At 38.4% G+C, this 27,643-nt stretch overlaps 2 protein-coding genes across 2 annotated transcripts; one reads left to right on the forward strand and one right to left on the reverse strand.

Moving 5' to 3' along the window:
- Positions 1-2,923: 2,923 nt before the first annotated feature.
- On the reverse strand, positions 2,924-4,263 carry LOC308423055 (resistin-like gamma; the record flags this gene model as incomplete). Its single annotated transcript, XM_080919676.1, has 3 exons — positions 2,924-3,058; positions 3,606-3,686; positions 4,137-4,263. 3 exons carry the CDS (start codon positions 4,261-4,263, stop codon positions 2,931-2,933), a joined length of 336 nt encoding a protein of 111 aa, XP_080775802.1. The 3' UTR covers positions 2,924-2,930.
- A 1,300-nt stretch (positions 4,264-5,563) lies between these two features.
- Positions 5,564-27,643, forward strand: LOC308422834 (polycomb protein Suz12-like; the record flags this gene model as incomplete). Its single annotated transcript, XM_080919490.1, is given in 5 exon segments — positions 5,564-5,689; positions 25,650-25,770; positions 25,773-26,306; positions 26,309-27,269; positions 27,271-27,643. Coding segments are annotated over 5 exon segments (2,115 nt in total).

Below are 27,643 nucleotides of genomic sequence, written 5' to 3' on the forward strand. Positions count from 1 at the left end.
AAAACTTTAACTATTTCCATGTTACATTTTGTTTTACATGTAATTAAGCTCATTGTAACTATTAAGTTTTCAAGGCATACAATCAAACCTTGAAAAAATCAAGTACTGACTAAAAAATATATTCATATAGTTTTTTGTTAAAATTATGTTAAAATCTGAAAAAAAGTACTGACAAAAAATGTATAATTTTAAGCAAAAATGTTTAAAATCTGTACATTTATCTTTGTTTTGTAAAATAAAGTTGTTTTTTAAAAAAAGAACTCAGATGTCTTTCAATAGAGGAATGGATACATAAATTGTGGTACATTTACACAGTGGAGCACTTAGAAGCTATTGGAAACAATGACTTTATGAAATTCCTAGGCAAATGGATGGAGCTAGAGACTATCATCCTGAGTGAGTAACCCAGTCACAGAAGAACAGACATAATATGCTGTCACTGATAATTGGATACCAGCCCCAGAGAGATCTGAATACCCAAGAAACACCTCACAGACTATAAGAAGCTCAAAGAGAAAGAAGGCCAAAATGTAGAAGCCTCAATCCTTCTTAGAAAAAAAGGAAAGTGTATAGCACCCTCTCAGAGTGTGTTACATGTAGACCTTAAATCATTACTAATTCAAGAGCTAAAAATGCAGCCTTGTGGCAGATATTAATATTTAAAAATCATTATGTTTAATCTTTACACACCAAGAAAACTTTGACTATTTCCATGTTACATTTTGTTTTACATGTACTTTATGCTCATTGTAACTAGTATGTTTTCAATGCATACTATCAACCTTTAAAAATAAATCAAGTACTGACAAAAATATATTCATATAGTTTTATGCAAAATGCTTTTAAAATCTGTACATTTATTTCTGTTTTTTAAATAAAGTTATTTTATTAAAAAAAGAAAGAAAAAGAAAATAATAAGCCAAAAAAGAAAGAAAGAAAAGAAAAGAAAGTTCTACAGCCTGTGAACCTCCCAAGTGCTATGGAATAAGGAAAATATTTTTTGCTAAGGTTAAGGACTTCCCAGAGAATGTGTTCTTCATCTCAGCCTCCCTGTGGTTTAAAGTAAATCTCCCGGTGCTTTTCGCCCTTGTTATGTAAAGCCAATGTTTGAGAGGGCAGAAAATCCCCATGTTTTCCAAATAAATCTTCACTCTCAAGAATACTCTCCAATTGTCAATCCAAAGATGTCAATTTGAAATTCAAAACTTAAATTAAACTGCTTTTAGCCAGTTTCTGTTACTCTCAAGTTGAAAGGAAGACCACCAGGCAGCAAGGGGATTTCTATGACAACCTTGAAAACTTGACCACTTTTGCTGTTGCAACACTAAGGGTTTTTCTTTATATTGCTTTAAATCTTAACCTGTGTTTTTGAGGTGAGCCAGACTCAGCTTTCTGAAGTCCCTCATTCAACAGTCAACCCTGTTTCTAAGCTGTCCCAGGGATGCTTGAGACTTTATAGGCTTCCTCAAACATGCTTTCTGTCTACGAACTGAAGCCTCTCCCCCTACCTGTGCATAGAAGAATCTTACCTTCCATTCGGGTATATTCTGTAAGCACGTCCAACCTCCAACAGTCTTCAGAACAGTAAATCCACCTCAGCTACTGTTCTCCCTTTTAAACAAACATTTCCTAATGTCTGATTATCAGCTATGGTACCCTGTCAGGAATCTCTATGCTTAGATGTTTTCATAGCTCCTTTATGTTTTGTCTCTTCAGGCATTGACTCCAGGCCTGATTATAGAGTGAATAATAACGTAAGTAAAACTTGTCTTAATTTTTTTTTCTGCTCTGAATTCCACTGCATTTACTAGTTTGCTATTATGTACGTAGCAGTTCTTGATAAGCACAGATACATAACAGCATGTAATCAAATTTCTATTTTCTATGATTATTAGCTTTGAAAAACCCAATGTCATTAAACAGACAAGAAAAAAAATATTATCACAGTGGTGATCAACATATTAGACTTTAATCTCGAGTTGTCAATATTTATTATTTAAAACATTTTTTTGATAATCCGACATTTTAACTGAATTAGAGTCACATTCAGGAATATGAAGTTCAAAAGTTTGAGTTCACCAACTTAAAACAGAGTCATTTCCAAGTCATTGGGTCACTTACTTGCTTAACACTTAGTTATTTTCGTTTGTAAATCTGTGATTTTTGCTTTGTTTTTTGTTTTTGTTTTTCTAGACGGGGTTTATTTGTGTAGCTCTGGCTTTCCTGGAACTAGTCTAGAGACCAGGATGGCCTGAAGTCACAGAGATCTGTGCATCCCCATCTCCTGTGCTGGGATTTAAGGCAGGTGCCACTACCACCTGGCTTGTAAATCCGTGAATTTTATACCCAGTAATCTCCTAGGCTTTGACACCCAGGAAGATGAATTATACTAAGATCTGATGACAACTGAGAGATGTGGCTTTATTTTGCTATCTAAAAAAAAAAAAAGGCTACAGGATAGAAGTCCCTGTGATGAATAACATCTTCGATATTTGAGTAAAAATAAAGTGTTTTTGATTTTTCCTTGACTGCCTTCACTTGGACTGTCTTCCTGAACATGGCTTGGAGTTCAATGTCCCAGTTGTTGAGCTCCATAAGAATATACTATGTGCTTTAGTATATTTCATGCCAAAAAATGTACTCAATTTTTCCATTCTTTTCATGTTTCTTAACCATTCATCTTACATACCTCACTAATATGTCATATGAGACAGTGAAAATGTTTTCTGACAAGAAATATCCCATGGTAGAAGTTACAACATTGAAGGCGTGAACACAGAAAGATGCAATTTTTTTTTATTTTTTTTTTTTAAGAAGCAGGGCTAATGGGCAATATGACTTAATCAAGGGGAATATGAGCCAGGTTTCCGAGTTGAGACTGTGGTTTTGTTAGTCTTCATTTCAAAGCTGGGTTCTCAGCCTCCTCGTTTTCAGGACAGTTGGCAGCAGCGGGCAGTGGCCCAGTCCATGACTGAGCACTGGCAATGGCAAGTATTTTCATTTCGGATATCCCACGATCCACAGGCATAGCCACAAGCACATCCAGTGACAGCCATTCCTGCATGGTTATTCAAGAAATGTCAGAGCCGCTGGACTGCAAGCAATCGGGGTTCTCTACCTGTCCCTTCTTCTTAGGAAACACATGGCTACACCCAGGTTTTACAGGACATGTGCAGCTATCTAAATTTCCCAGTTCTCTTCCAGCAAACTAATTGCAAGTTACTTAAACTGAAGGCCTTGGAAGGAGGATCTTCACTGTCTTTCAATGAATTCAGATTCACTCCTGTTCTGCCCCTGCCCCTGTCCACAGTATCGGGGAATATATTAGGAAAGAAATGAAGGGCATAGTCATGGCTAGACAGTTGAGGGACAGGAAGGACTGTCATGTAGGGGCATGAAGGAAGAACTGACAGAAGGGCAAAACCAATGTCCCTTAGTAGCATCCTTGAGAAACTAAAAACCAAGAAGAGGCGTCTGCACACCTGGAACTATAGCTCAGCTTCAAGGCAGTACAAACCCAAGTTAGGAGAAGGTAGTATTAGGAGAATGATAGAGGAGGACTCAGAGCCACAACATTTACAAATTATCCTTGAGAAATTACTCACCAGAAGGACAGGAAGCCAGTCTGCCTTTAGCATGAATACTAGTGCAGGAGAGACTCTTAGTTACAGTGGAGCCATAGTTATCTGAGTAAGAGAGAAAAAAAAGTGATATTGCCCATGATTATTCTTACAATTCCCTCGTAAGCCCTCTTGTAACTTAGAGATGTCACTGTTCCATAAATAGTCCACTCACTAGCATTTAAGATCCAACTTTCTCATTTATGAAGAGAAAGTAATATTTGTACTTACCTGGTAAAGTTGGCTGTAAAAATTGAATGAACTAATTGAACGCTTAATATGCTTGTTTCATGATATGTTCATAAATTACAGGCCTTATCCTTTTTCTTTATCCTAATCAAGAACATTGAGTTCTTATCCAAGGGTTCAAAGAGGTAGGGTGATAAAGGAAACCCTAGTCAGGAAGGCAGGGATGAATAGGACTAAGTGCTTAGACCAGGATACGAAAGATTCTAGGATTTATGTAAGACAGCATCAGCAAGGACTAAGTTATGATTTTTCCTACCCATTTCATACCTTGACGGCTAAGAAGTTCCTTGACCTTTCTCTCCACAATAGAGTCTAAGGTCCCCTGAGTGTTCACTAGGACCATCAGCTGGAGAAGGGAGATGCAGATGAGAAGGGAACAAGTTGTAGTCTTCATCCTGTTCAAAGTTGATGTCCTGGTGCTGAAGGGAAAGAGCAAAGAAGATGAGATCACTGAGCTCTGGGATGGCTGTGAAAGAAAGGACATATTATGGAGAGAACAGGGAGGGAGCAACAGAAATAACTGTACTGTAATTGTTCCATATGTTTAGAGAAGAATAGAGGATCTCACATAGCTGACTGACTCACCAGAAGCTCAGGAAAGGTTCCAGGGTCTGACTAGATGAGATGCTTTAATATACTGTGGGATTTCTGACCTAGGTACCCTTTATATATACAAGCACATCCCAATCAGTAAACACTTGCAGTAGATTTTGACAACCCGGATGTCCAGTGTAGCAATTTCCTGTGAATTATGACACTTGACTAAAGTGGAAGAAATGAGGTTCAAGAGACTAAAAAAGTAAACTCCTTGTTTGAAAAAGCTGAAACTTATAAGGTTCACACCCCCCACTCTAATCAGCTGAATTGCCAAGTGGTGACTCTTGGCCTTTTGGGGATGCCTGTAAAACCTTGCAGAAAGCTTTATAGATAAGGCATGAGGGGACTGCAATTCATTCTGGTGTGAGCTTTTCAGTGATGGAGCTGCATTCAAGCTGTCCCTGTACATGAAATCAAAACATACATTTTCATGACACATACAAACACACACAAACACACACAAGGGGGAGATGTATATCATAAAAAATTCTGAGGGTGGGTAGCAACTCCCCGTAGAGAAAAATTGTGAAGAAAAAAATAAGCTGGAGATAAAACTTACCAGTTAATCAGGTGCTCTCACTGAAACCAGGCATGCCTGAGAAATAAACAGTGGAAATGACCCAAGCTCTGGATCAGATAAATAGTCTACCAGACCCTGGATGTGATACAGTTATGCATGTGGGGTTCTGTTCCCACTTGTACCAGGATTAAACTAATTTGAAATGTCCCAAAAAGGTTTTGGGGATAGGAAAAATGCTTGGAGGTCTCATTGAGTTTCCTTAGTATAAGGAAGCCAAACATGTATTAAGTAGTGGGATCCTTTTGTGCTCTGTTTGGACTTGTAATTTTTCTTTTCACTTTGTAGCTACTGGATATCAGGATTAATTTGCACTCACTTGGAATGATTAGTAGTGTATTTCATAGCTCTCAAATTACCTTCACAGTCACACTCATTGCCTTGGGACGATAATCCTGGTTCCTTGACTTTGTCTTGCTAACAATCCTCTAAAATTTTGCACAGTAGTAATCTCTGAGTGTTTTTCACATTAAATAAAACTAAAGCTATGCACATACCCATAAAAGAATGAAGGTAGAAGATGAGTCCACACAAGGTACAAGAACCTGACACAGTTAACACAGGATGTAAGACAGATGTGACATCTAAAAACATAATTTTAAAAAGTTCTACCTTAGCCTGTGCCTGTAACTGTAAAGAGCTTCAGGTATCCTTGGAGTCCCTGGGGTATTGGAAGATCTCCATGTGGCCCAAGTAGTCCATCGTTTGTATAACTTGATAACAAAGAATGTGACATAGGATTGGTCAAAATGTTTAAGAAGCTTTAGAATAGGCTAAGATTCTTACAGGACATGATAAATAGTTATCTATTCTGTCACCTTAGTGGGGACAACAATAGTAGATAGAACACATAAAATGACTTCTGCCATGAGGAAATGCTAAACAGACAGGAATACAAATATGGCTTCACCTATCTAGACACTGCTATAGACCACATATGAACATTTTAATTCAAGAAAACAATGAGTAAAGTCATAATCAAAGGTCATATCCAGTTAAGCTTCATGTAGACACCTACAAAAAACTAGAAGGTGTAGTCATTTTATAAACACTGGTGTACAGAAATTTACTAAGACAATCAAGACAAAGTGTACTTCTGCCTGTCTTGCAATCCTGCTGGGACTATGCTTACTTTAAAAAATATATGGGTTGCTAAACAATAGATAAAGTGCTTGATGACAGAAGGCACTATATATTGAGTAAAGGGGTACTTCCATTTATTATTAAATAAAGATCCAGAGACAAGAACTCTGCCTGTGAGTTGTTGGCCAGAGAGGCCAATGAGGTCCAACAGCCACAAAGAGTGTTGCAATTGTTGTTGTTTGCAAGCAAGAATAAGATGGTAAGACCTTTGACACCCTTTCACAGGATGTCAAAAAATAAAGATTGTGTTGAAATGGGTGCTCTCTCTTTACTGGTAGTGTGTATGCATTCTTCTAGGGGAAGGATGTCATGAACAGCCTTAATAGGCTATGGATCCTGATTGCTAGAGTATTGAATGGCAGGAAAGTTGTTGCTTGAGCAATAATGATGCATCTGTAGTGCCCTCAACACCAATGCTGCAGGAGAGAGTTCATATCTTTTTTTTTTTTTTTTTTTTTTTTTGTCTTTTACTGTAAGCCTGGACAAAAGCCTGTAGCTGGGGAGATTATAGGCTTCAATAGGGTGGTTGTTGCTATTCTTCTGTCAAAGGTATGGTATGCCTCTCAAACTATCTTCTAAACACTTGTGTAGGCAGAAGAAACTTCTCTTGCGATGGATGCTGTGTTGCATATATACATACTGGTGAAGCCCCTGAGAACAAGTTGTGTTAGTTCAGAGGAAATCACTTAAGACTACACATCATCTGCCAAGGTTCTTTGAGAGGTATGAGAAGCATTTACATGGCAGAGGTAGAGGGTTGTGTGCTTTAAACATTAAGGCCAGTGAGTTGATATTCCCATGGGGTATAAAAGTATTCTTGCTTAGCCTGGTCTTAGAAAACTTTTTGATATTTGAGAGTGAATCCGTTCTGCAGGAATTTTCTCTGCTTCTCTAAACAGCTACTGCAGTTGCTTTCTTCCTCCCTATTCTCTCCAGAGTATAAATTTATCCTCCTATCTCTCTCATTAGTTGTTGTATATCAAGTCCAATTTGCATTTGCTTGGAATGGTCAACAGTGGAGCTTCAGAGTACCTCTTTAATATTACCTTCGTGCTTCCCTTATTTATCATAGAAAGGTGGCTTTGCTTTATTATCATGACCATCCTCCATGAAGAGGTTTCATTGCCTAGGTGGCATAATGCTGAACTATGAGTGTATTTAAAATACACTTAAAATAACACCTACAGATATATGTAGGGGAACAAGTATGGAATCATTGTCCAAGGACCAAAAGTCCTTAGGAATATCATGATACTGTAAGACACATGTGATATCTGACAAAGTTACATTTTAAATCCTACAATAACCATATCTAAAATTGTGAGATGAAGAAATATGTGGGGTTCCTGGAACATTAAAGATATTTTTCCTTTGGTTTTTCAAGACTGAGTTCATCTGTGTCACCTTGGCTGTCGTAGGACTTTCTTTGTAGAACAGGCTGGCCTCGAATTCAGAGATCCATCTTCCCCTGCCTTCTGAGTGCTGGTATTAAAGGCATGTGCCATGGCCACCTCCACTCAGTCGGGTATATTAGTGGATTTTTGTGCTGCAACTTACTAGGTTGTCATTTGTCTATATGCTGTCTAGAATTTGTTAACATGACAACGTCAGAAACTAGGGTCACCTGGAAATAATAAAAAAAAAACTTAATTGAGAAAAAAATGCATAACCTTTGAATTAAAGCTCACTCAAATTTTCTGGACATAGTATAATGCATCTAACATTCATCAGAATGTAAAATAAACACTCTCTAGTCCAACTTCCAATAGAGTCTTTGTTGCCCTCCATACCTTGTGAGTCCAGTCTTCATCCTCCACACTTCTACTGGCATCCTTGCATTCCAAACTCCCACTAGAATTGGCAGTAGCTTCTGCATGCAGTATCCTAGGGCCTTCTCTGTGTTTCAAATGTCAATTGAGATCAACATCAGAGTATTGAACTTGGTCTAATTCGATGACATCACTCAAAAGATAACTAACCTAAGAAAACTGAGGAGATCACATGCTTACCTAAGATCACAGATGAGCATCTTGTAGATCAGGAGTTGGTATTAGAACCAAGGCTGCTCCTCTGCACTGAATTACCTTTTGTTTGAAACTGTCTAGCTTCTCTGAGGCTAAATGACATACAGAAACTAGAATAAGAGATGATATTTGCCAATTTGTGAACATCTACTATTTATCAGGGATGTTGGCCACAAGAGAATAAGGTCATATACTTATTCTCTGTTTTCAAAAATGAAAATAAAATGATTTTTTGTCTTTTCTAGGTACAAGGGGGCTGGACTCCAGAGAAGACACTCACACTCAGTTTTAAAGGTTTTTATCTCCTAAACAAAGATGTTTCAAAAGCAGAAATACAGCAATTGATCTTGACTCTCTTTTCTCCTGCAAGGCAAATAATATTTGTTATAAAAATAAATATAAGTATGCAAGAGTTATTAAATGTTCCAACAATTTTTAATTCAGTATTCATTTTTTGTAGATAATCTTCTCCAAGCATGAATTTCATGTGTTCTGTGATTATTGCCAATGCTCTCCTTGGTGTCTGTTATTACTATTCTGTCTTTATCTTGGCAAGTTCTGGGAAGGTGCTAAGCTGATCACGAGGCTCTATGTGATCAAGCAGAATGACCATCATCTACTGTCCCTTGCACAAACCTGGGCACTGTGCCCATAGATTAGCATCTAAGAGCTAGTTTTCTTCTGAAGGCTTCTGCTTCCCTTCTTCACTTCCTTTCTGGGGTTTAAAAGTTCATGTGTAGAATTAAGGAACAGCTGAAAGTACTGGTTCTACTTGAAGGTGGATGATGCCAATTGCCACATCTGGGATGTGAGCTCAGCATTCCCTGTTGACATCAAGTGTGACACAAGACTCCTGGTTGTCTCTTCGTGACAGCTCTGTTGTTTGTTAATTCTCTTGGTTCTCATCATTTTTGTGCTTTTCCCAGTGAAATGATAGGTTGTATTTGCACATCTGGCATGAATCAAAGTCATCTGTAAAGCTGTCCCTGTTTCTTGGCATGGACTCTGACCTCTTTATGAAGTTTGGCCTGGAAGTGTTAGGGCTGGAGAATTATTAAAGAAGAAAAATCATAAAGATGACTATTATGCCAGCTTTTGGAATTGTTTGCTTGCTGGTTTTAATTCAGGTTAAGTTCTAAGAGTGCCTTATGGACAAAGAGGCAGAACCCAAGATGTCAGGAGACAAAATAGGACCAAAAGCAGTGCCAGGAACTGAATGAGAAAATCAAAGAATTCAGAATTTGCAAACCTTGGTTTTAGAGATAATCTTGCACAGTGTTTTAAATGTTAACTTCGGAGGGTGCTCTGTCTTCTGTGAGTGGCAGCAATTGGGATGCAAAATGAATAAAGTAATCTAAAAAACAAAAAAAAATGTTAACTTATCATTCAAACATTGCATATAACAGGAAGGACCACAGTTCCTCCCAAAGCATCATGTGCATCCTCAGGCCAGGTAAAGGAAGCTGTTCTATCTAGAGCTCCTTCCTCAGAACTTAACTTACCCTGAAGAAAAAAATACTCATTCTACACTGGCATTCTGACACTCATCTTGTTTTATGTATCTTGGTGGTGGTAACAAACATGTGTATGTGTCATAAATATGAGGGTCTATTGAGGTCCCAAGTCTTTTCTGGGTGTTACTATCAGGATCTGTCCACTTTGGTTTGTCTTTTCTTTATTTCTTCCCCCCCCCTCTCTCTCTCCCTCCCTCCCTCCCTCCCTCCCTCTCTCTCTCTCTCTCTCTCTCTCTCTCTCTCTCTCTCTCTCTCTCTCTCCCTTTCTCTCTCCCTCCCTCCCCTTCTCCCTCCCCCTCTCCCTCTCCCCTCCCTCCCTCTCTCCCTTGCCCTCTCTTTCTTTCCCTCCCCCTGTCTCTCTCTCTCTATCTATCTATCTCTTGTTCCCTCCCTCCCCCTCTCCCTCCCTATCTCTCCCTCCCCCTCCCCCTCTTCCCCTCCCTCCCCCTCTCTCTCCCTCCCTCCTCTCTCTTGTTCCCTCCCTCCCATTCTCCCTCCCCCTCTCCCTCCAACTCTCCCTCACACTCCCTCCCCCTTTCCCTCCCCCTCTCTCTCTCCTTCCCCTCCCCCCTCTCTCTCTTGTTCCCTCCCTCCACTTCTCCCTCTCCCTCCCCATCTTCCCCCCCCCCTCTTTGAGCTTTCTCATTTGACCTGAAGCTTGCTATTCATATAGGCTGGCTTTCTGGCTAGTTCCAGGGTTCTGGCTGTCTCTGCCTCCCTGCCTTTGGAAGTTCAAGCACATACTGCCATACCTGATTGTTTCTGTGGGTTTAGGATATCAAACTCATATCCTCATACTTTTGTTATAAGTACTACACTGACTGAGTTATTACCCAACAATTCATTTCCATTTTACCAGAAAGAACACAGCACCCTACCCCTTCCTCTCCTTCCTTCTAGATGGTTAATTATCAAAATCAAGAACTGGCTGAAAAGTAGACAAGACCCTTCAAGCTTCAGCTCCAGTCACTGTTATGATGTTTTCCTAGGCACTGCCTGTAAACCTCTGCTCTCTGTGGAGAAGTAACATTTGCACACCCATCCTTTGACGCAATATCCCAACTTGAGAAAATGAAAGCACATGATCCAAATATTTTTTACAGTTCCTATTTAGTATCTTGTAAACTTTAATAAAAACTATTTTATTTTTATATGCACTTCCTTGCTTGTTGACTCAAGAGGTAGCCTGACCCACTTGGACTGCTTTCTGAGTGTTAATTCTGAGGAAATACTGTCCTATTCTCTCAATGAAGCACAGGAGGATTCACTTCAATGGTACTTTTCTCTTTAGCAACTATAGCTGTAATTCAGCCCCAAATCAGCCTAATCAGCTCACACACAGAGATTTTTAGTCAGAATATAACATGTGTAGCTGCTATTCACATTCCTAGTAAAATTTTTGTTCCTATCTAAAACCCATGAACTGGGCCTTAACTGTTAGTGTTTCTCTCTCTTTTTTTATTATTAGTTCTAAACTTTGGGAATTTTGTGCAATGAGTTTTGACCACATCCTTTCAACATTCTTGTCTGCCAAGGTCCTATAAAAGTGGCCCACTAAGCTCTGCTTCCAGCATTCAAGTGTTTTTCCAAATGTATGAACAAATAGTCCAAAAACACAACAGCCATGTATGCTCATATTTCTCATAGCCATGAGCCTACTACCACACTACCTGTATCTAGCCGTAAGTTTTGCTTATGTGGCTATTTTAAATACACTGACAACAAGTATGTTAGAGGAGAACATGGTTTGTTTTTGCTTGCAGGTCCAGTTTTTAATCCATTATTATGGGAACATCAATGTAAAAACTTTGAACAGATAATTACTTCATATAAATACCAATGAACAGAAAAGACATGTACACACACACACACACACACACACACACTTGCTTGTCTGCCTGTACTCAGCTAATCAGACTTTTCTTCCACAGTTCAGAATACCCTACATAGGAAGTAGTGCCACCCACAATTGGTTACATCTTCACATATAAATTAAGAAGTCCTCTATAGACATAACTAAAGATGAACTCAATGTAGATAGCCTCTCACTTTGAGTCTCTTCCATGTAATTCCAGGTTATATCAAGTTGACGGGTAAAGCAAGCCAACACTTTGTATCTACATGTTAATATTTCTTGTCAAAAGATGTTTACCTAAAAGAAAAGTAGAAGCAACTACCTATCATTTTAATAAAAGGAGAAAATTATGTTGTTCCAAAGAAACTTAATACAACAGAAGTAAATGTTACCTAAATACAGAGGTCAATGATGGTTCAGAAACTACTAGAACATTCAAATGAGTTACTAAGAATTATCATTTGTATGGCTTTTGACCTCTACAAAGATGATAAATGGCTAAATCAATATTTGTAGATGACATATAAAAAATCCTGTGACTCCTGCATTTCTATAAATATCAACTGATGATCTTAACTATCTTTTGTATCATTCTTGAGGAATTATATATCATATCTGTAACTCAGTGTGTTTCCAGTGGCTTCATGTTTCTCACTTTGAACTCATGAAGAATTGCATCTTAAATTGCAAGAACATGGGTACAGATGTGAAGAACAGATATTAAGTGGTTTTCTAAAGTGTCTTAAACATGGGGAGCCCATGACCTATCAGTGCCAGGGTCTGGAGGAAATGTATTAGTTTGGGCTATTATCACAAGATACAGAGATATTCCCTTAACCACCTGTTATGGGAGCTGAGAAGATGGTGGAGTTTGCTGGGTTTTATTTATGATGGTTGCTTTAAAATCTGGCAATAATTCTACCATCTGATTTAAATCAGCTTTGGGGTCAAGTTGTGATTTTATAATCTAGGTACAATAAAAGATATGCAATTCATTCCTGAAAATGATTCTAGGAATATCTTACTGAAATATTTTTATCACAAGGCACCTTGGCCACATTTAAGTTTGGAAAGCAGGTTTTGGCCTACTTTTGTAGAAACTTTGGATCTAAATGTATATGTAATTTTATAAAGTTACATTGGGTTTTGTTTGTTACATACAGCAGTAGTTCTCATTATTTTGTGCTTTATTTTTCTTGAGGGGAAATAGAAGGGTTTTCTGGGTTGTGCCATTGAAAGTATGGGAAGAAAGGAAAGAGTATCCTAGGTTGGTCATTTCTGGAGTGATCGATCTTGCCTGTGATGCTTGACCTCTAATAACTCATAATTACAGAAGGCCATAAATCTTACTTGCAATCATTTTTCTCAATGAGAACCAACTCTCAGGCTGTGTGGGAAGAAACTTGTATCTTTATCTAAGCACACCGGCTCAGGCCTCTTCAGTGTCTGCATCCTTCTCCTGTTATCCTTTCCCATCTATCCGTACTTATCACAAATTCCTGAAAAGAAAAATATAACTACTCATCAGCAAATAGTTGACAGAATTAAGTCAGAGCCACAGTAGATTTTATGAGGGAGGGACTCGGTCAACATTTAGTGAAAACAATAAGAGTATGACAGGCTTAAATAGATAAACATAGGTACTTAGTTATTTTATACTTCCTGAGGAAAATATACATGGACAAATTATTGTGGGCATATTGTGCTCTAAATAGGATTTTCCCACTTAAAGAAGTGTGTGTGTGTGTTTAAGTCAAGAAACTGCAAAGAAGAGCCTAAGAAAGGGCCTTAGGTTGTGTGTGGGGGGCGGTGGTAGGGAAGATAATAATGAATACAAAATAAGAAAAACAAGGAGTGGCCACTGGGAGGATAAAGGAGACAAGGAGGCTGTTGCTAGGAAGAGGACCTAATTAAAGGATTGGAAAGAGAATCAGTGCAAACAAAGTGTGAGAAAAGGCTGTACAGAAGTACACTAATTTGTATGCCATTCTAAAACCTAAAGAAAGTAGAATAAACCTGAACCTATCACCACCAATATTCATGACAGCTCTTTACATGATACAAAATTATGTAGAACAAGCATATGTAATTTTAAAGGATTTACTATTTAAGCAGTTTTTCATTCCCTAACTCATAAAGTCGTCTTACTTTCAGTAACTTTTTTTTTTTACTTCCCTCATTTGTTGCATCAATGACTTATTTCTAAGATTTCATTATCAAAGCTGATTCTTTGATGCCAAAAAAAGCAATGTTTTAAAAATCAGTCTGTTATATTTTAGGAATTTTTCACAGTAGGCAGTTACCATACGACTTTTTCAAAAGGTCTTTAAGTGTTAGACATAATTAGATTTGCAAGAGTGTTTCACATTGGACCCATGGGGAAGATATAGTGATATCAATTCATCCCCTCTTCCATCTAATAGCTAGCGATCTTTATTTGGCCAGTGTTGAATTCCTATTGTATGATTGTAGAAGACTGTTTGAATCATGCATTAGTCTAAAAGAATCTGTACCCTTTACTTACGCTTAGTTCTTGCACAAGTAGTGATCAACAGGTAGCCTGTGACCTCAGATAGTTCCTGATGATAAAGCTTTTGAAAGTGCAAGAGACAATTTTATTCTTTTTTTTCCTCCTCTTTGTTTGTTTTTACTTTATTCTAAATTTTAAAATCACAATTTGATCATATTAAAATTTAAATTGTGACATATGTAGTCCATAAAAACAGTATCTTAGCAGCATTTCTCTTTAAGGAATCAGTACATTTCAGTTTACTGTATTTTCAGTTACCAAGTACAGAGTTATTGTATTAAAAAAAATAGAAGATGTCAGCATCTTAATAGATAACATGGAGACTGATCAAATGCAAACAATGAATGACATTGTGTCTGCAGTTGTTCCTCCAAAATATACATCCTGAGGAGGCTGGCAAGAGGGATAAGCCGGTAAAGACATGGCAAGCCTGGTGACCTGTGTTCAATCTCGAGGATATACATGAAAGTGAAAAGAAAAATATAGTGCTCACAAAAGATACAGCTCTCACCTCAAAAGGAATAAGAAACAGTACATTCTGCAATCAAACTTTAGGGACTGTGGCCTAGGAATATTTATTTAGTCCTCCCCAAATATAATGTTCCAACATGAAAACAGCTTTATAGAGGATTTTATGGTAAAAGAACAAAAAGTCATAAATCAAGGCAATTTTAAAATGCATTCATGGGAACAAACATTAAGTGGACAACAAGAGAAAAAAGGTGAATCTCGACTATAGGACCCAGATACTGATAGCACCCTTAGTCCCACCTTTGGTAGAAAATAGGATTTGGTTAAGTTAATATATTGCCAAGGCCCTTAGTAATTGGCCATGATATTGAGTTTTATACAAAGGTATTCAAGGCATGACCAATAAACAATTTGTAGCCAGTGTCCTGAGAGTTTTCAGTTGCCTTGGCTTTGGTTCTCTGCTTGTAGCTGTGTATGTGTGTGTGTATGTGTGTGGGTGGTGGGGTGATCCTGCCTTTTTCTTCTTTGCAGCTTTCAATTTTCATCTTTTCTTATCTACTAGGCAGAAACTTTCAAGTTTGATAAAATCTCACATCATAAGTCCTTTAGTTACTGTTTCAACAGGGAGAAGTATCAAATGCATGGGATGATAGAAGACTGTTGGCTATCATCCTCTAGATGAGCATGGCATTGCTCTCCCCCATTCATTGTGGGATTAACAAAAGAAACATCTCAGTTCCAAGCAGGAAGGCAACTGCCAGAGTACATGACACCATCTTAGGTGAACAGCCCAAGAAACAAGGGTCTTGGACCAATTTGAGCCTAGTTTTTGTTTCTTCACTTATTGGCATATATTTATTGCATACAGTGATGGATTCTGGTAGTATTTTCACCTAGGTATATTATATATATTGACAATATTTGTGCCTGCTCCCAAAAGTAGAGATAAACAGTTACACATCATCATTTTTATGGTTTATTTCTTTCATATTTGGAAGGAAACTTAAGAACATGAAGCAGATTTCTCTTATGGTCTAGTTTATGTGATCCCCTAGTCTGAACAATTTCACCTTTACAGAGATGGTTCAGAAACAAAATATTTGACCAGAAATGTGTGAGTTCCATTACTGCATTCAATACTTATCTATTCTTCAAGGAAAGATGCATTCCAATCCTGAAAAAGACCCAGAATTTTGTTAAAACACAAAACAAGAAATTGGGCACGAAGTCAGAAAAAAGTGAACCTGCTACACTCTGCCTTCTGCTTTTACTGTCACTAATCTCTGGCCTCCATCTTCACTCTTGGTATTTTCCTTTTCAGAGGTGCAGTCTATAAACTGACACAACTCTTAATGACACATTTGGACACAAACATCTGTTAGGACAAGGTCTGTTGCTCTATGGCCAGGACAGAGGCAGGTGAAGAGGCATGGAAAGAGAAGCTGACCAGGACTCAGTTAGACTTGTACACTACTTAAGCTGTTCATGCTGGGTAGGAAGCAGGAGGGTTTGTGTGCTGATTAGGAAGGTAGGTGTGACCAGAGTAAAGTGAGCAAGGTACAGAAAGGAATTGAGAAGTATACTCATGGATCAGAGAATGCAGAATTTTGTTAGCCATGCTCAAATACTTGAGATACAATTTCTCATGTACTGAAAAGCACAAGATCAGTGGTTCTCAAGCTTCCTAATGCTGTGACCATTTACTACAGTTCCTCGTGTTGTGGTGAGCCCCAACCATAGCAATATTTTCATTGCTACTTCATAACTTTAATTTTGCTTCTTTTTTAAATCATAATGCAAATATCTAATATGCAGGGTATGTTATATGTAACGCCAAAAGGGGTGACAACCTACAAGTTGAGAAACCCTGTGCTATATTTTGAATAATAGAGACAAGATGGTCTATTTTAAATTTTATATTGCTCAATCAAGGTGTGCTAAATTATAAATTGGACTGTAATTTAAAGAATTAACAGTACAGCACTGAAAAGATCCTTTTCAAAACAGTTGTTAAAAGTAATTAAGAGTGTGGAGAAACATTTTCATCAGGATCAAACTTAAATTCAAGACTAATGAGTGATTCAACTAATCTTCTCCTAGGTCTTCACACATGCCTGCATCTCAGGGAAAATCTGCAGGGCAACCTGATAGCTTTAGTGTGCTTTTTGGGAAAGTTTGTCCAGGAAGTAACTCTGACCCCATATGACTGCTAAAACATTAGATAAGGCCCAATAGTTTCAGTAACCCCAATACACCAAACTGTAAAAAAATTTCTTCTTCCAAAGTAAAAGGAACCCAGTGTATTTATGTATCACACTTCCTTTGGTCATTCCTATTTTCCTCCAGGAACTCTATGTTTTGACTTTAGCTGAACTGGCTATAGGAGTACAGTGTACTTACAAATGTATTTTTAAATGAGGAACAGAGGTTTTCTTCTACATATTTTATATATTCACAAATATATAACTGCATCTAACTGAATTTATATCTTTATGGTTTTTAACTTTGAGAAGTCCACTGTGATTATTTAATAAATAAGAAAAGGATATTCTTTTAGTAGTAAAAACCAAATGTAGTTGAATGTCTCTTGAATTTTCTATATTTATTACTTAAAGTCCTTTTTGGTAATCCATAATTGTAACTGAATAATAATCTAATTCAGGACTGTGAAGGCCAAAAATTAAAGCCCACGTATTTAAAACACAGTCACTTCCAAATTTTTTGGTCACTTACTTGCTTAATACTTAATTAACTTTTGTTTTTAACTCTGTAATTTTTGTTTTGGTTTGTTTTTCAGGACATGATTTTTACATAGTCCTGACTACTGTGGAATTAGCTTTGTAGACCAGACTGGCTTGGTACTCAAAGGGATCTGGCTGTCTCTGCCTCCTTAGGACTAGGATTCAAGGAGTGTGCCACTCCCACGTGGCTTGCAATTCTGTAATTTTTATACCCAGAAATTTTGTAGGCGCTGCACCCAGAAAGATGAAGTATTCTAAGATCTAGTGACATGTGAAAGATGTGGGTTAATTTTACTATCTGGAAGAAAGGCAACAGGATACAAGTCACTGTGATGAATTCCATCTTGGATACTTGAAGAAGAAAGTAAATATGTGTGTTCAAAGGTTAGAAATAGACTATTTTAAAAAGTTAAAAAATAAAAAAAGTTTAGAAATAAATTATTTTCAATTTTTCTTTGACTGCCTGTACTTTGACTGTCCTCCTGCACATGACTGGAGTTCACTGTCCCAGTGTTGAGTTCCATAAAATTATGGTATCATTTTTGGTATACTTCATGTCAAACAATGTATTCAATACCTTCTGTTAGTGAGGAATAGAAGTGCAGGGTCAGCCTGTTTCCTCATACTCCCTATATTCCCTAACCACGCATCTCACAGGCTTTACTGAGATGTAAACTATGACACTGAAAATGTTTTTGTGGCAAGAAATATCCCAAGGTAAGAGTAAAAAGATTGAAGATATAAACACAGAGAGATGCAAATTTGTCTTTATTTCTCAATAGGCAGGATTAATGGGCAATATGAATACATGAAAGGCAGATGAGCCAGATTTCCAAGTTGAGTTTGCAGTTTTGTTAGATTAATCATATCAAAGCTGAATTCTCCACCTCTTCATTCTTAGGACAGTTTGCAGCAGCGGGCACTGGCCCAGTCAACGAGTAAGCACAGGCAGTTGCAAGTATTTTCATGCTGAATCTCCCAAGATCCACAGGCAAAGCCACAAGAACATCCAGTAGCACTCATCCCTGTGTAGTTATGTGAGACACAGATGTCAGAGCCCTTGGACTGTGAGAGATGGAAGGTCCCTAACTGCTTTATCTTCATAGAAAGCACATGAGTTGATCTATTTTGCAGAATATAAAGCTATTCAAATTTCCCAGTTCTCTTCAAGCAAATCAAATGCAAAAGTTACTTGAACTGAAGGATTTGGAAGGTGGAGTTTTAGTGTCATCAATTAATAGCAAATTCATTCATGTTTTGCCTCCCCTTCCCAAAATATAAGGGAGTAGATTAGCAAACCAATGAAGGTCATATCCATTATCAGACACTTGAAAGACAGGAAGGGCTGGCATGAAGGAAGAAATGACATGAAAGGCAGAAACCAAAAGCCCCTCAGTAGCATCCTTGGAAAATTGAAAATCAGGTAGAGTTGTCAGGACACTTGGAACTATAGCTCAGCTCCATGCCATTACACACTCAAGTTAGGAGAAGGTGGTATTAGGTTGATAGTGGAGACACAGGGACGTGATATTCACAAAATCACCTTGAGGAATTACTCACCAGCAGGGCAGGCAACAAATTTGCTCATCGACTTGACACTAGTGCAGGAGAGAGTCTTTGGTCCGCTGGCAAGAGAGGTGTCTGAGTAAGAGAGAAAAGGTGATATGGTTTATGATCTTTCTCACAATTTCCTTTTAATCTCTCTTCTATCTTAGGGGTGCCAATGATCCCGTTCATAGCTTTTAAGATCCAGGTTCTTGATTTGTGAATAAAAAGTAATAGGTGTACTTAAATGAATATGAAAATTAAATAAACTAACTAAAAGCTTAATATTCCTGTTTAATGATATTAAATTGCAGGCCCTATCCCTTTTTCTTCATCCTCACCAACAGCTCTCAGCTCTTATCTAAGAGTTCAAAAGCATAGGCTGCTGGGGGAAGCCCTGGTTAGGAAGACAGGGATGTAGAGGACTAAGGGCTCAGACCAGGGTACAGGGGATTTTTTGGTCTTATGTAGATTCTGTATCAGCAAGGATTAAGTTATAACATTTTCTACTAATCTCATACCTCGCCGGCTACGAGTTTCGTTGACCTTTCTCTCCATGACAGTGTCTAAGGCCCCATCAGTATTCACTAGGACCATCAGCTGGAGAAGGAAGATTGAGATGAGGAGAGAACCGGTTGTAAACTTCATACTGTTGAAAGTCAGTGTCCTGGAGCTGGAAGGAAAGAGCAGAGAAGACATAATTACTGAGCTATGGTTAGCTAAGGCAAAGGGCATATTCTGGAGAGTACAGGGAGAGAGAAATAGGAATAACTGTATTATAACCATTCTAGGTGTTTAGAGAAGAATAGAGGATCTCACAGAGTTCACTGACTCACCAGAATCTCAGGAAAGGTTCCAGGGTCTGGATAGATGAGATGATTTAATACACTGTGGAATTAATGTCTGAGGTGCCCTTAATATATACAAGCACATCCCAATGGGGTAAGCACTTTCAGTTCATTTTGACCACCCACAGACATGTTTAGCAATTTCTTGTGAATTCCGATACTAGACCAAAGTAGAAGAAGTGTGGTTCAAGAGACTGAGAAAGTAAACATCCTTAACTTTCTGGAAGCAGAAATTTACAAGGTTTCTATTCCCCACTCTAACCTGCTGAACTGTCAAGTAGTGCCTTTTGGCCACATGAAAGTGCCTAAAAAATTTGCAGAGAACTCTATAGTTACAATGTCAAAGAACTGCAATATATTCTGGTATGATCTTTCCAGTGATACAGCACCATTCAAGATGTCCCTGCTCCTTAAATTAAAACAGACACACACAAACACACACACACACACACACACACACACACAGAGAGAGAGAGAGAGAGAGAGAGAGAGAGAGAGAGAGAGAGACAGAGAGAGAGACAGAGGGAGGGAGGGAGGGAGGGAAGGATGGAGGGAGGGAAAACTATCTATATCATAAAATGTCCCATACTTTACGTTGGACACCAGAATAGGGACAAGAGAACCAAAGATTTTAGGAAAGATTGGTTGCATGTTCCTATTATTTTTGTTGAAACTTTTTTCTATGAGGTTTACTTTGGGTGATAAAACAAAAAACCAAGGCTGAATCGACTATCTAGAACTAAAGTCTCAGTGAGGATTTTGTAGGAGAAATCCAAGTGGAGGTGTTTTCCTCTATGTGTTCTGGAGTGACATTTCTGTTCTCTGAGTGGGATATGCTGTGTAAGTTCAGAGATGCAATGAGATAGGCTAAACATTTAGCACAACATTTATCATCCTTGAGAGCATCAAGTAAAGGAAGAGAGTATTGGCGAGCTGTAGTGAGGTTCCCAAACTAATGCTATATATAATAAAAAGTGCACCTAATGGCAAAATACCTGACTAGTCAGAAGGATTTTTTAATAAGTGAAAAATTGAAAAGGGAAAAATACACATGGCTAATATATTTGGCACTAACCACTGTTTTGGGGGTAAATTTGATAAAAAAGAGAATGGCATAAGACATTGGTTTGCCTGCTTCTTACAGCTGGAAAAATAGAAGAGAAAGCATACAAGTTAGATTTGTGTTAAAGATCACTTCCTGTTTTTCAAATATTTGAAATCTTTGGAAAAGTGAGATAGAAAAGTAAGGTAAACAAATAATTGCAGAAGTGATGTTTAATGCCTAATTTATAGTTAATGTTTATGGTTTAATACCTAGTTCATACCAAGTAAGATAGAACTATGTTTACCTGGGGGTTAAATAACAAAAACGTCAAGAAAACAAATCTTGATTTGTCAGAAACCATAGACTGATGCAGGGCTTTAGTGGCTTTTTAGAAGCTCCTTGGTGGGTTGAGAGTTACATGAAACTGGAGAGGCTTTGCTGACCATCAGGACTCAAGACTACCAGCAACTAAACTCTGTATATAAGCATGTTCAACACTCAGGAGGAGAAGTGGGAAAAAAAAAACCAAAACAATTCTACTCATGTTGCTAAAACAAAGCAAAACAAACAAAAAAAAAAAAAAAAAAAAAAAAAAAAAAAAAAACCAACAACAACAACAACAAAACAAATGTGGCAAGATTTTTGTTGAGCTAGAGTCCCTAAGGGGAAATTTGATGAAAGGCAGAGGCTGGACTTGTAGCTTTCTGAAAGGCTTTAAATCCTAACCAAGGGTTGAAAGAAGGAGAGAAAAATTGACAGATACAGGTTTTTCCCTCTGCACCTGATGCATGGGAGAGCAATGTCATTGGATAGAAACCATCAAACTGCTCTTTTGACAGAGTAGCCGAGGTGCCTGCAACGGAAGACTATAGATGATAACTGGAGACCTCCTGCCAAATTATGGTCCAGTACTAAAGTACAAGTTACTTAGATTTTGATGGATACTGAACCCAAAATAATATTAATGCATTATAGTCACCCAGGAGTGAGAAAAATAGGTGAGTAAATCTGGGGATACAATGGGCTAGGTAAAAATAGCAGATCTTGCCTTAGGGGTGGGCAGTAATCCCCCCCGCCAGGGAAAATTGTGCACAAAAACTGTGCTAGGGATAGAGTTTGTCCATCTAACCAGGGGCTCTCACTAAATTCAGGCATGTCTTGTAAATCGACAGTAGAATTGGCCAGAGCTGTAGATCAGATGTAGTCTACCAGACACTGTGTGTGGTACAGCCAGGCATATGGGGTTCTGTTCCCAATTGTACCTGAGCTAAACTAATTTGAAATGTCTCACCAAGGCTTTGGGGATAGGAGAAATGCTTGGAGGTGTCATTGAGCTTCTTTAGTATAAGAAGAAAAAAAGAAAGCCAAATGTGTACTAGGTAGTGGGATCTTGATCTTTTCATGCCATGCTTGGTCTTGCTAATACATAGATTTTTAAGCACTTTCTTGATGACTGCATATTAGGCCCAATTTCCATTCACTCAAAATGGCCTAGAGTAGACATTCAATGCCCTCAAAGTTAATTTCACAGTCGATGGTGTCCTGGGTCCTTGACTGACATTGTTCTAAAAATTAGCATAATAGGAATCCCTGAGTGTTTTTACATATTGAATAAGATCTAAAACAATGTGTGTACTGATATAAGAAAATAGGTAGAGGATTAATTTACATGAGATACAAAGGCCTAACACAGCTATAAAATTCTTGGGAATATTATTGTCCTATAAAACATGTCTGATGCCTGAAAAGTTTCTCTCTCTTTTTTTACTCCTATAGTAGACTGTTCCTGTAAGAGTAAAATAAAATAGCTGCAGGTATAATTGGAGTATTCCTTCAGGAAAATTGGAAGATCTCCACTTGTCCGAAATAATTCATCCTCTGTATACTATAATAATATACCAGTGGATGTGGTATGAATTGGTCTGCAAAGGTTCATCAAGCTTTTGAACAGGCTAAGACTCTTACAGGACATGAACCATAACTCGGTATTCTGTTAGCACCATGGTGACAATGATGGATGAGACACGTATATAAGATGACTTGACTCATGAGGAAAAGGCAGGTAGGCAGAAATACACATATGACTTACTTGTGTAGACACTGTTACATATAAACATTTCCATTGAAACCAAAAACAGGTAAAGCCACAATGACAGGTTTTATCCACTTCAGTTTCATGTAATGATGCCACAAAAAATTGGAAGGTGTAGCCATTTCATAAATACTGGTATATAGAAATTTACTGAGACAAATTGTATTTCTACCTGTCTTATAACCCTGATAGGGCTATGTTAACTTTCAGTTTATATGGATTATTAAATCAAAAGTTAAAGAACCACAGTAGGCACCCTATAGTGGGTAAATGGGCACTTCCATGTGTTATTAAATAAGAATCCAGGTGGGAACTCTGCCTATAAGTTGTTGGCCACAGAGGCCATTGAGATCCCACAAACACAAATTTGTTATCATTGCTAATGTCTGCAAACAAGAACAAGATGGTAAGACCCAATTGCTGAAGATTCCACAAGATTGATTATAAGGAATCAAAAAGTAAAGATTGTGTTGATATGGAGTCCCTTTCCTTACTAGTGTGGGGTTGCTTGCAGACTTCTAGCGGAAAACTGTCACAAACAACCCCATTAGGCCATGGATCCTACTTGCCCTGGATTACTGAATGCCAGGAAGTTTGTTCCTGGAGCAACAGTGACAAATCAATATTGTGTTCAGTCAATACCACAGGAGAGATGTCACAATTTTAATGTCTTTTACTCTAAGCCAGGATAAATACCTGCAGCTAGGGAGATAGATCATAGACACCAATAGTGAAGCTGTTGCTATCTTACGTCAAGTGTATGACATGTCTCTCAAACTGTCTTCTAAACACTTGTGCTTATTGAAGACTTTTTTTTTCCCAATAGATGCTGTATCATAAAATCCCTTATTTCTTGGTGAAATCCTGAGAACAAGTTTGTTGATTGTTACTTTCATATAGTGGGTCAGCACTTAATTGTGCTATAGTACCAGAGCCATAACACTTGGATATTTCTATATGTAAGTACACAGTTATTAAATTTGTGAAATATATAAAAGAAAGAAAAATTACAAAACATATTTTAAAATGTCCTTTATCCTATCACTATAAGTATGAGAAAGTGCAGTAAGTAAGAACCATGCCGCAACCTCATTATGATGGATTGGAAGTTTTATATATGACATTTGAATTAAGAGTCCCTCAAAGTTTCTGAACATTGGCAGAATATATCTATTCCTTGTGAGAAAATAATATGAATGTCCTTTAGTTCAATTCTTTTTTAAAATTTTCTTGTAGATACTCTCTGCATTTATATTTGAAATGTTATCCCCTTTGCCCACCTTGCTCCCATTTCCTTGTCTTCACAAAGGTGCACAAGCTCCCAATAGCCCTCCCCACCTCAGTGCCTTGGCTTCCTCTACATTGGGAAAACATGCCCTCCCTGGACAAAGTGCTCTTCTCACATTGATGCCAGCCAGATAGTACTGTTCTCTACTGCATGTGGACCTATCAAGGCATGCTCAGTTGGTGGTGTTCTAGTCCCTGAGAGCTATGAAGGACTTGTTTGGTCAATAGTGTTTTGCTTTCTATGGAGCCAGCAACTCCCTTCAGTTTCTTCATTTCCCACCCCCAGCTAGTGAGAAGAACAACATTATAAACCAACCAAATTCTCCAAAACTCCTATGGACTAAAACTACAATCACTGAGTACACATTAAGAGACCCATGGCTCCAGCTGCATATGTGGCAGAAGATAGCAGTGTCTGGCTCAGTGAGAGAAGAGGCCTCTGGTCCAGTGAGGGCATGTTTTCCCATAGTAGGGGAATGCCCAGGCACTTAGATGGAGAGCATGATCTGGAGGGCGTGCACCTTTTTGGAGACAAGTGGAGGGGGAGGGGAATATGAGTGGGGCTGGGGAAAGGGATTACATTTCAAATGTTCATACAGAGAGTATCTAATTTAAAAAAAAATTTCAAACAATTTTTAGCTCAATATTTTTTAATTTGTGAGAAAATCTCCTCCCAGAATATGTCATGTGTACTGGGATTGTTGCCAAAGCTCTCCTTGGTCTCTGTTATTACTATTCTGTCTTTATCTTGGCAAGTTCTGGGAAGGTGCTAAGCTGAGCATGAGGCTCTACATGATCAAGCAGAAAGACCATCATCTACTATCCCTGCACAAACTGGGCACTGTGCCCAAAGATCGGCATGGAAGGTCTAGTTGTCTTCTGAAGGCTTCTGCTTCCCTTCTTCACTTCCTCCCTAGAGCTTAAAAGTTCACATATAGAATTAAGGAAGAATTGAAAGCACTGGTCCTGCTTCAAGGTGGCTGACACCAACTACCACATCTGAGATGGACTTCAGCCTTTCCTGTTGATAGAAAATGTAACACAAGTCTCCTAGTTGTCTCTTCTTGACAGCTTCTCATCCTCTTTACTGCTTTTACAGTAAAATGATTATATTTACTCATCTGACAAAAAATAAATGTCATCTGTAAAGTTGTCCCAGTTTCCTTACATGGATCCTGACTTTTTCATGAAGTGTGGCCTATAAGTCTGGTGTTAGGACTGGAGAAGTGGGAAATATGTCAATCAAGAAATAAAAAAATTTGCCCTCCTTTCCCTCCTTTTCTCATCCCTTCCCTTCCCTTCTCCCCCCCCCCCCCACCTGTTGGTGTAGCAGGTGCTCACTCTCAGGGGCCCGCCTAGCAGGAGCTGGTGGGGAAGGGGGGAGGGGGGGACAGGAACCAAGCTGTCACCTCAGAAACACAGAGGCGGAGGAGGGGCGTCACGGTTTTTGGGGAGGCTTGGGGGGGTTAGGAGGCAGTGGGTGCTGTGGAGGTGGTGTTTTCGTGAACAAGCCAAAAATGGAGCAGGTCCAGGCTGACCAGGAGCTTTTCCTCCAGTCCTTTCAGAAACCAAGACAGATATATAGATTTCTTCGAACTCGGAATCTTATAGCACCAATATTTTTGCACAGAACTCTTATATGTCTCATAGAAACTCTAGAACAAACGTGAAAAGGAAAACATTTAAAGTTGATTATATGTTATCAAAAGTAGAGAACATGAAAGGAGAGCAAGAATCTCATAGCTTGTCTGCACATTTACAACTTACATTTACTGGTTCCTTCCACAAAAATGATAAGCCATCACAAAACTCAGAAAATGAACAAAATTCTGTTACCCTGGTAGTCCTGCTTGTGAAAGTTTGCCACAAAAAAAGGAAGGATGTAAGTTGTCCAATAAGGCAAATCACTACTGATAAAAAGCAGGTGCCTCTGAATCCTGACCTCAATCAAACAAAACCTGGAAATTTCCCATCCCTGGCAGTTCCAGTAATGAATTTGAACCTAATAAACAGCCATATGGTGAAGTCTTACTCTTCACTGTTTAGAGTAACTTGTCCAGGAAGAAGAGACTTTAATGGAATGATTAACTGTGAAACCAATGAAAATATTGATGTCAGTGAAGAACTTCCAGCCAGAAGAAAGCGAAATCGTGAAGATGGGGAAAAGACATTGTTGCACAAATGACAGTGTTTTACAAAAACAGGCGTTTACAGCTCTTAGATGGGGAATATAAAGTAGCCGTGCAAGAAATGGAAGAATGTCCAATAAGCAAGAAAAGAGCAACGTGGGGGACTATTCTTGATGGGAAGAGGCTGTCCCCATTTGAAACATTTTCTCAGGGACCCACATTGCAATTTAGGCTTCGATGGACAGGAGAAACCAACGATAAGTCTACAGCTCCTGTTGTCAAGCCCCTTGCGACTAGAAATTCAGAGAGCCTTCATCAGGAAAATAAGCCTGGTTCTGTTAAACCTGCACAAACTATTGCTGTTAAGGAAACACTGACTACAGAGCTGCAAACAAGAAAAGAAAAGGATACTTCAAATGAAAGTCACCAGAAGTTAAGAACATTTTATCAGTTCCTTTATAACAATAATACAAGACAACAGACAGAAGCCAGAGATGACCTACACTGCCCATGGTGCACTCTCAACTGCCGGAAGCTGTATAGCTTACTCAAGCATCTCAAACTCTGCCACAGCAGATTTATCTTCAATTATGTACATCACCCAAAAGGTGCTAGGATAGCGGTTTCTATTAATGAGTGTTATGATGGCTTCTATGCAGGAAATCCTCAGGATATTCATCGCCAACCTGGATTTGCTTTTAGTAGAAATGGACCACTAAAAAGAACACCTATTACACATATTCTTGCGTGCAGGTCAAATCGAACAAAAGTAAGCACGTCGGAGTTTCTTGAATCTGAAGATGGAGAAGTAGAACAGCAAAGAACAGATAGTAGTGGCCACAATCTTCTCTATTTCCACAGTGATACCTGCTTACCTCTTCAGCCACAAGAAATGGAAGTAGATAGTGAAGATAAGAAAGTTCCAGAATGGCTAAGAGAAAAAAACATTACTCAAATCGAGGAATTTTCTGATGTGAATGAAGGAGAGAAAGAAGTCATGAAACTGGAATCTCCATGTCATGAAGAATGGATCTATTGCTGACAATCAAATGAATCATGCCTGTATGCTGTTTGTAGAAATTTATGGACAGAAAATAATTGAGAAGAATTTATGTCGAAACTTCATGCTTCAGCTAGTCAGCATGCATGACTTTAATCTCATTAGCATAATGTCAATAGATAAAGCTGTTACCGAGCTCCGAGAAATGCAGCAAAAACTAGAAAAAGGAGAATCTGAGGCCCCTGCAAATGAAGAAATAGCTGAGGAACAAAATGGAACAGCAAATGGATTCAGGGAAAGTAACTCAAAAAAGAAAGCTTTGGAAACAGATGGTGTCTCAGGGGTTCTAAAACAGAGCAAGAAACAAAACCTCTGA

Source organism: Micromys minutus, assembly GCF_963924665.1.
Source record: "Micromys minutus genome assembly, chromosome: 7".
NCBI classification, from domain to species: Eukaryota; Metazoa; Chordata; class Mammalia; order Rodentia; family Muridae; genus Micromys; species Micromys minutus.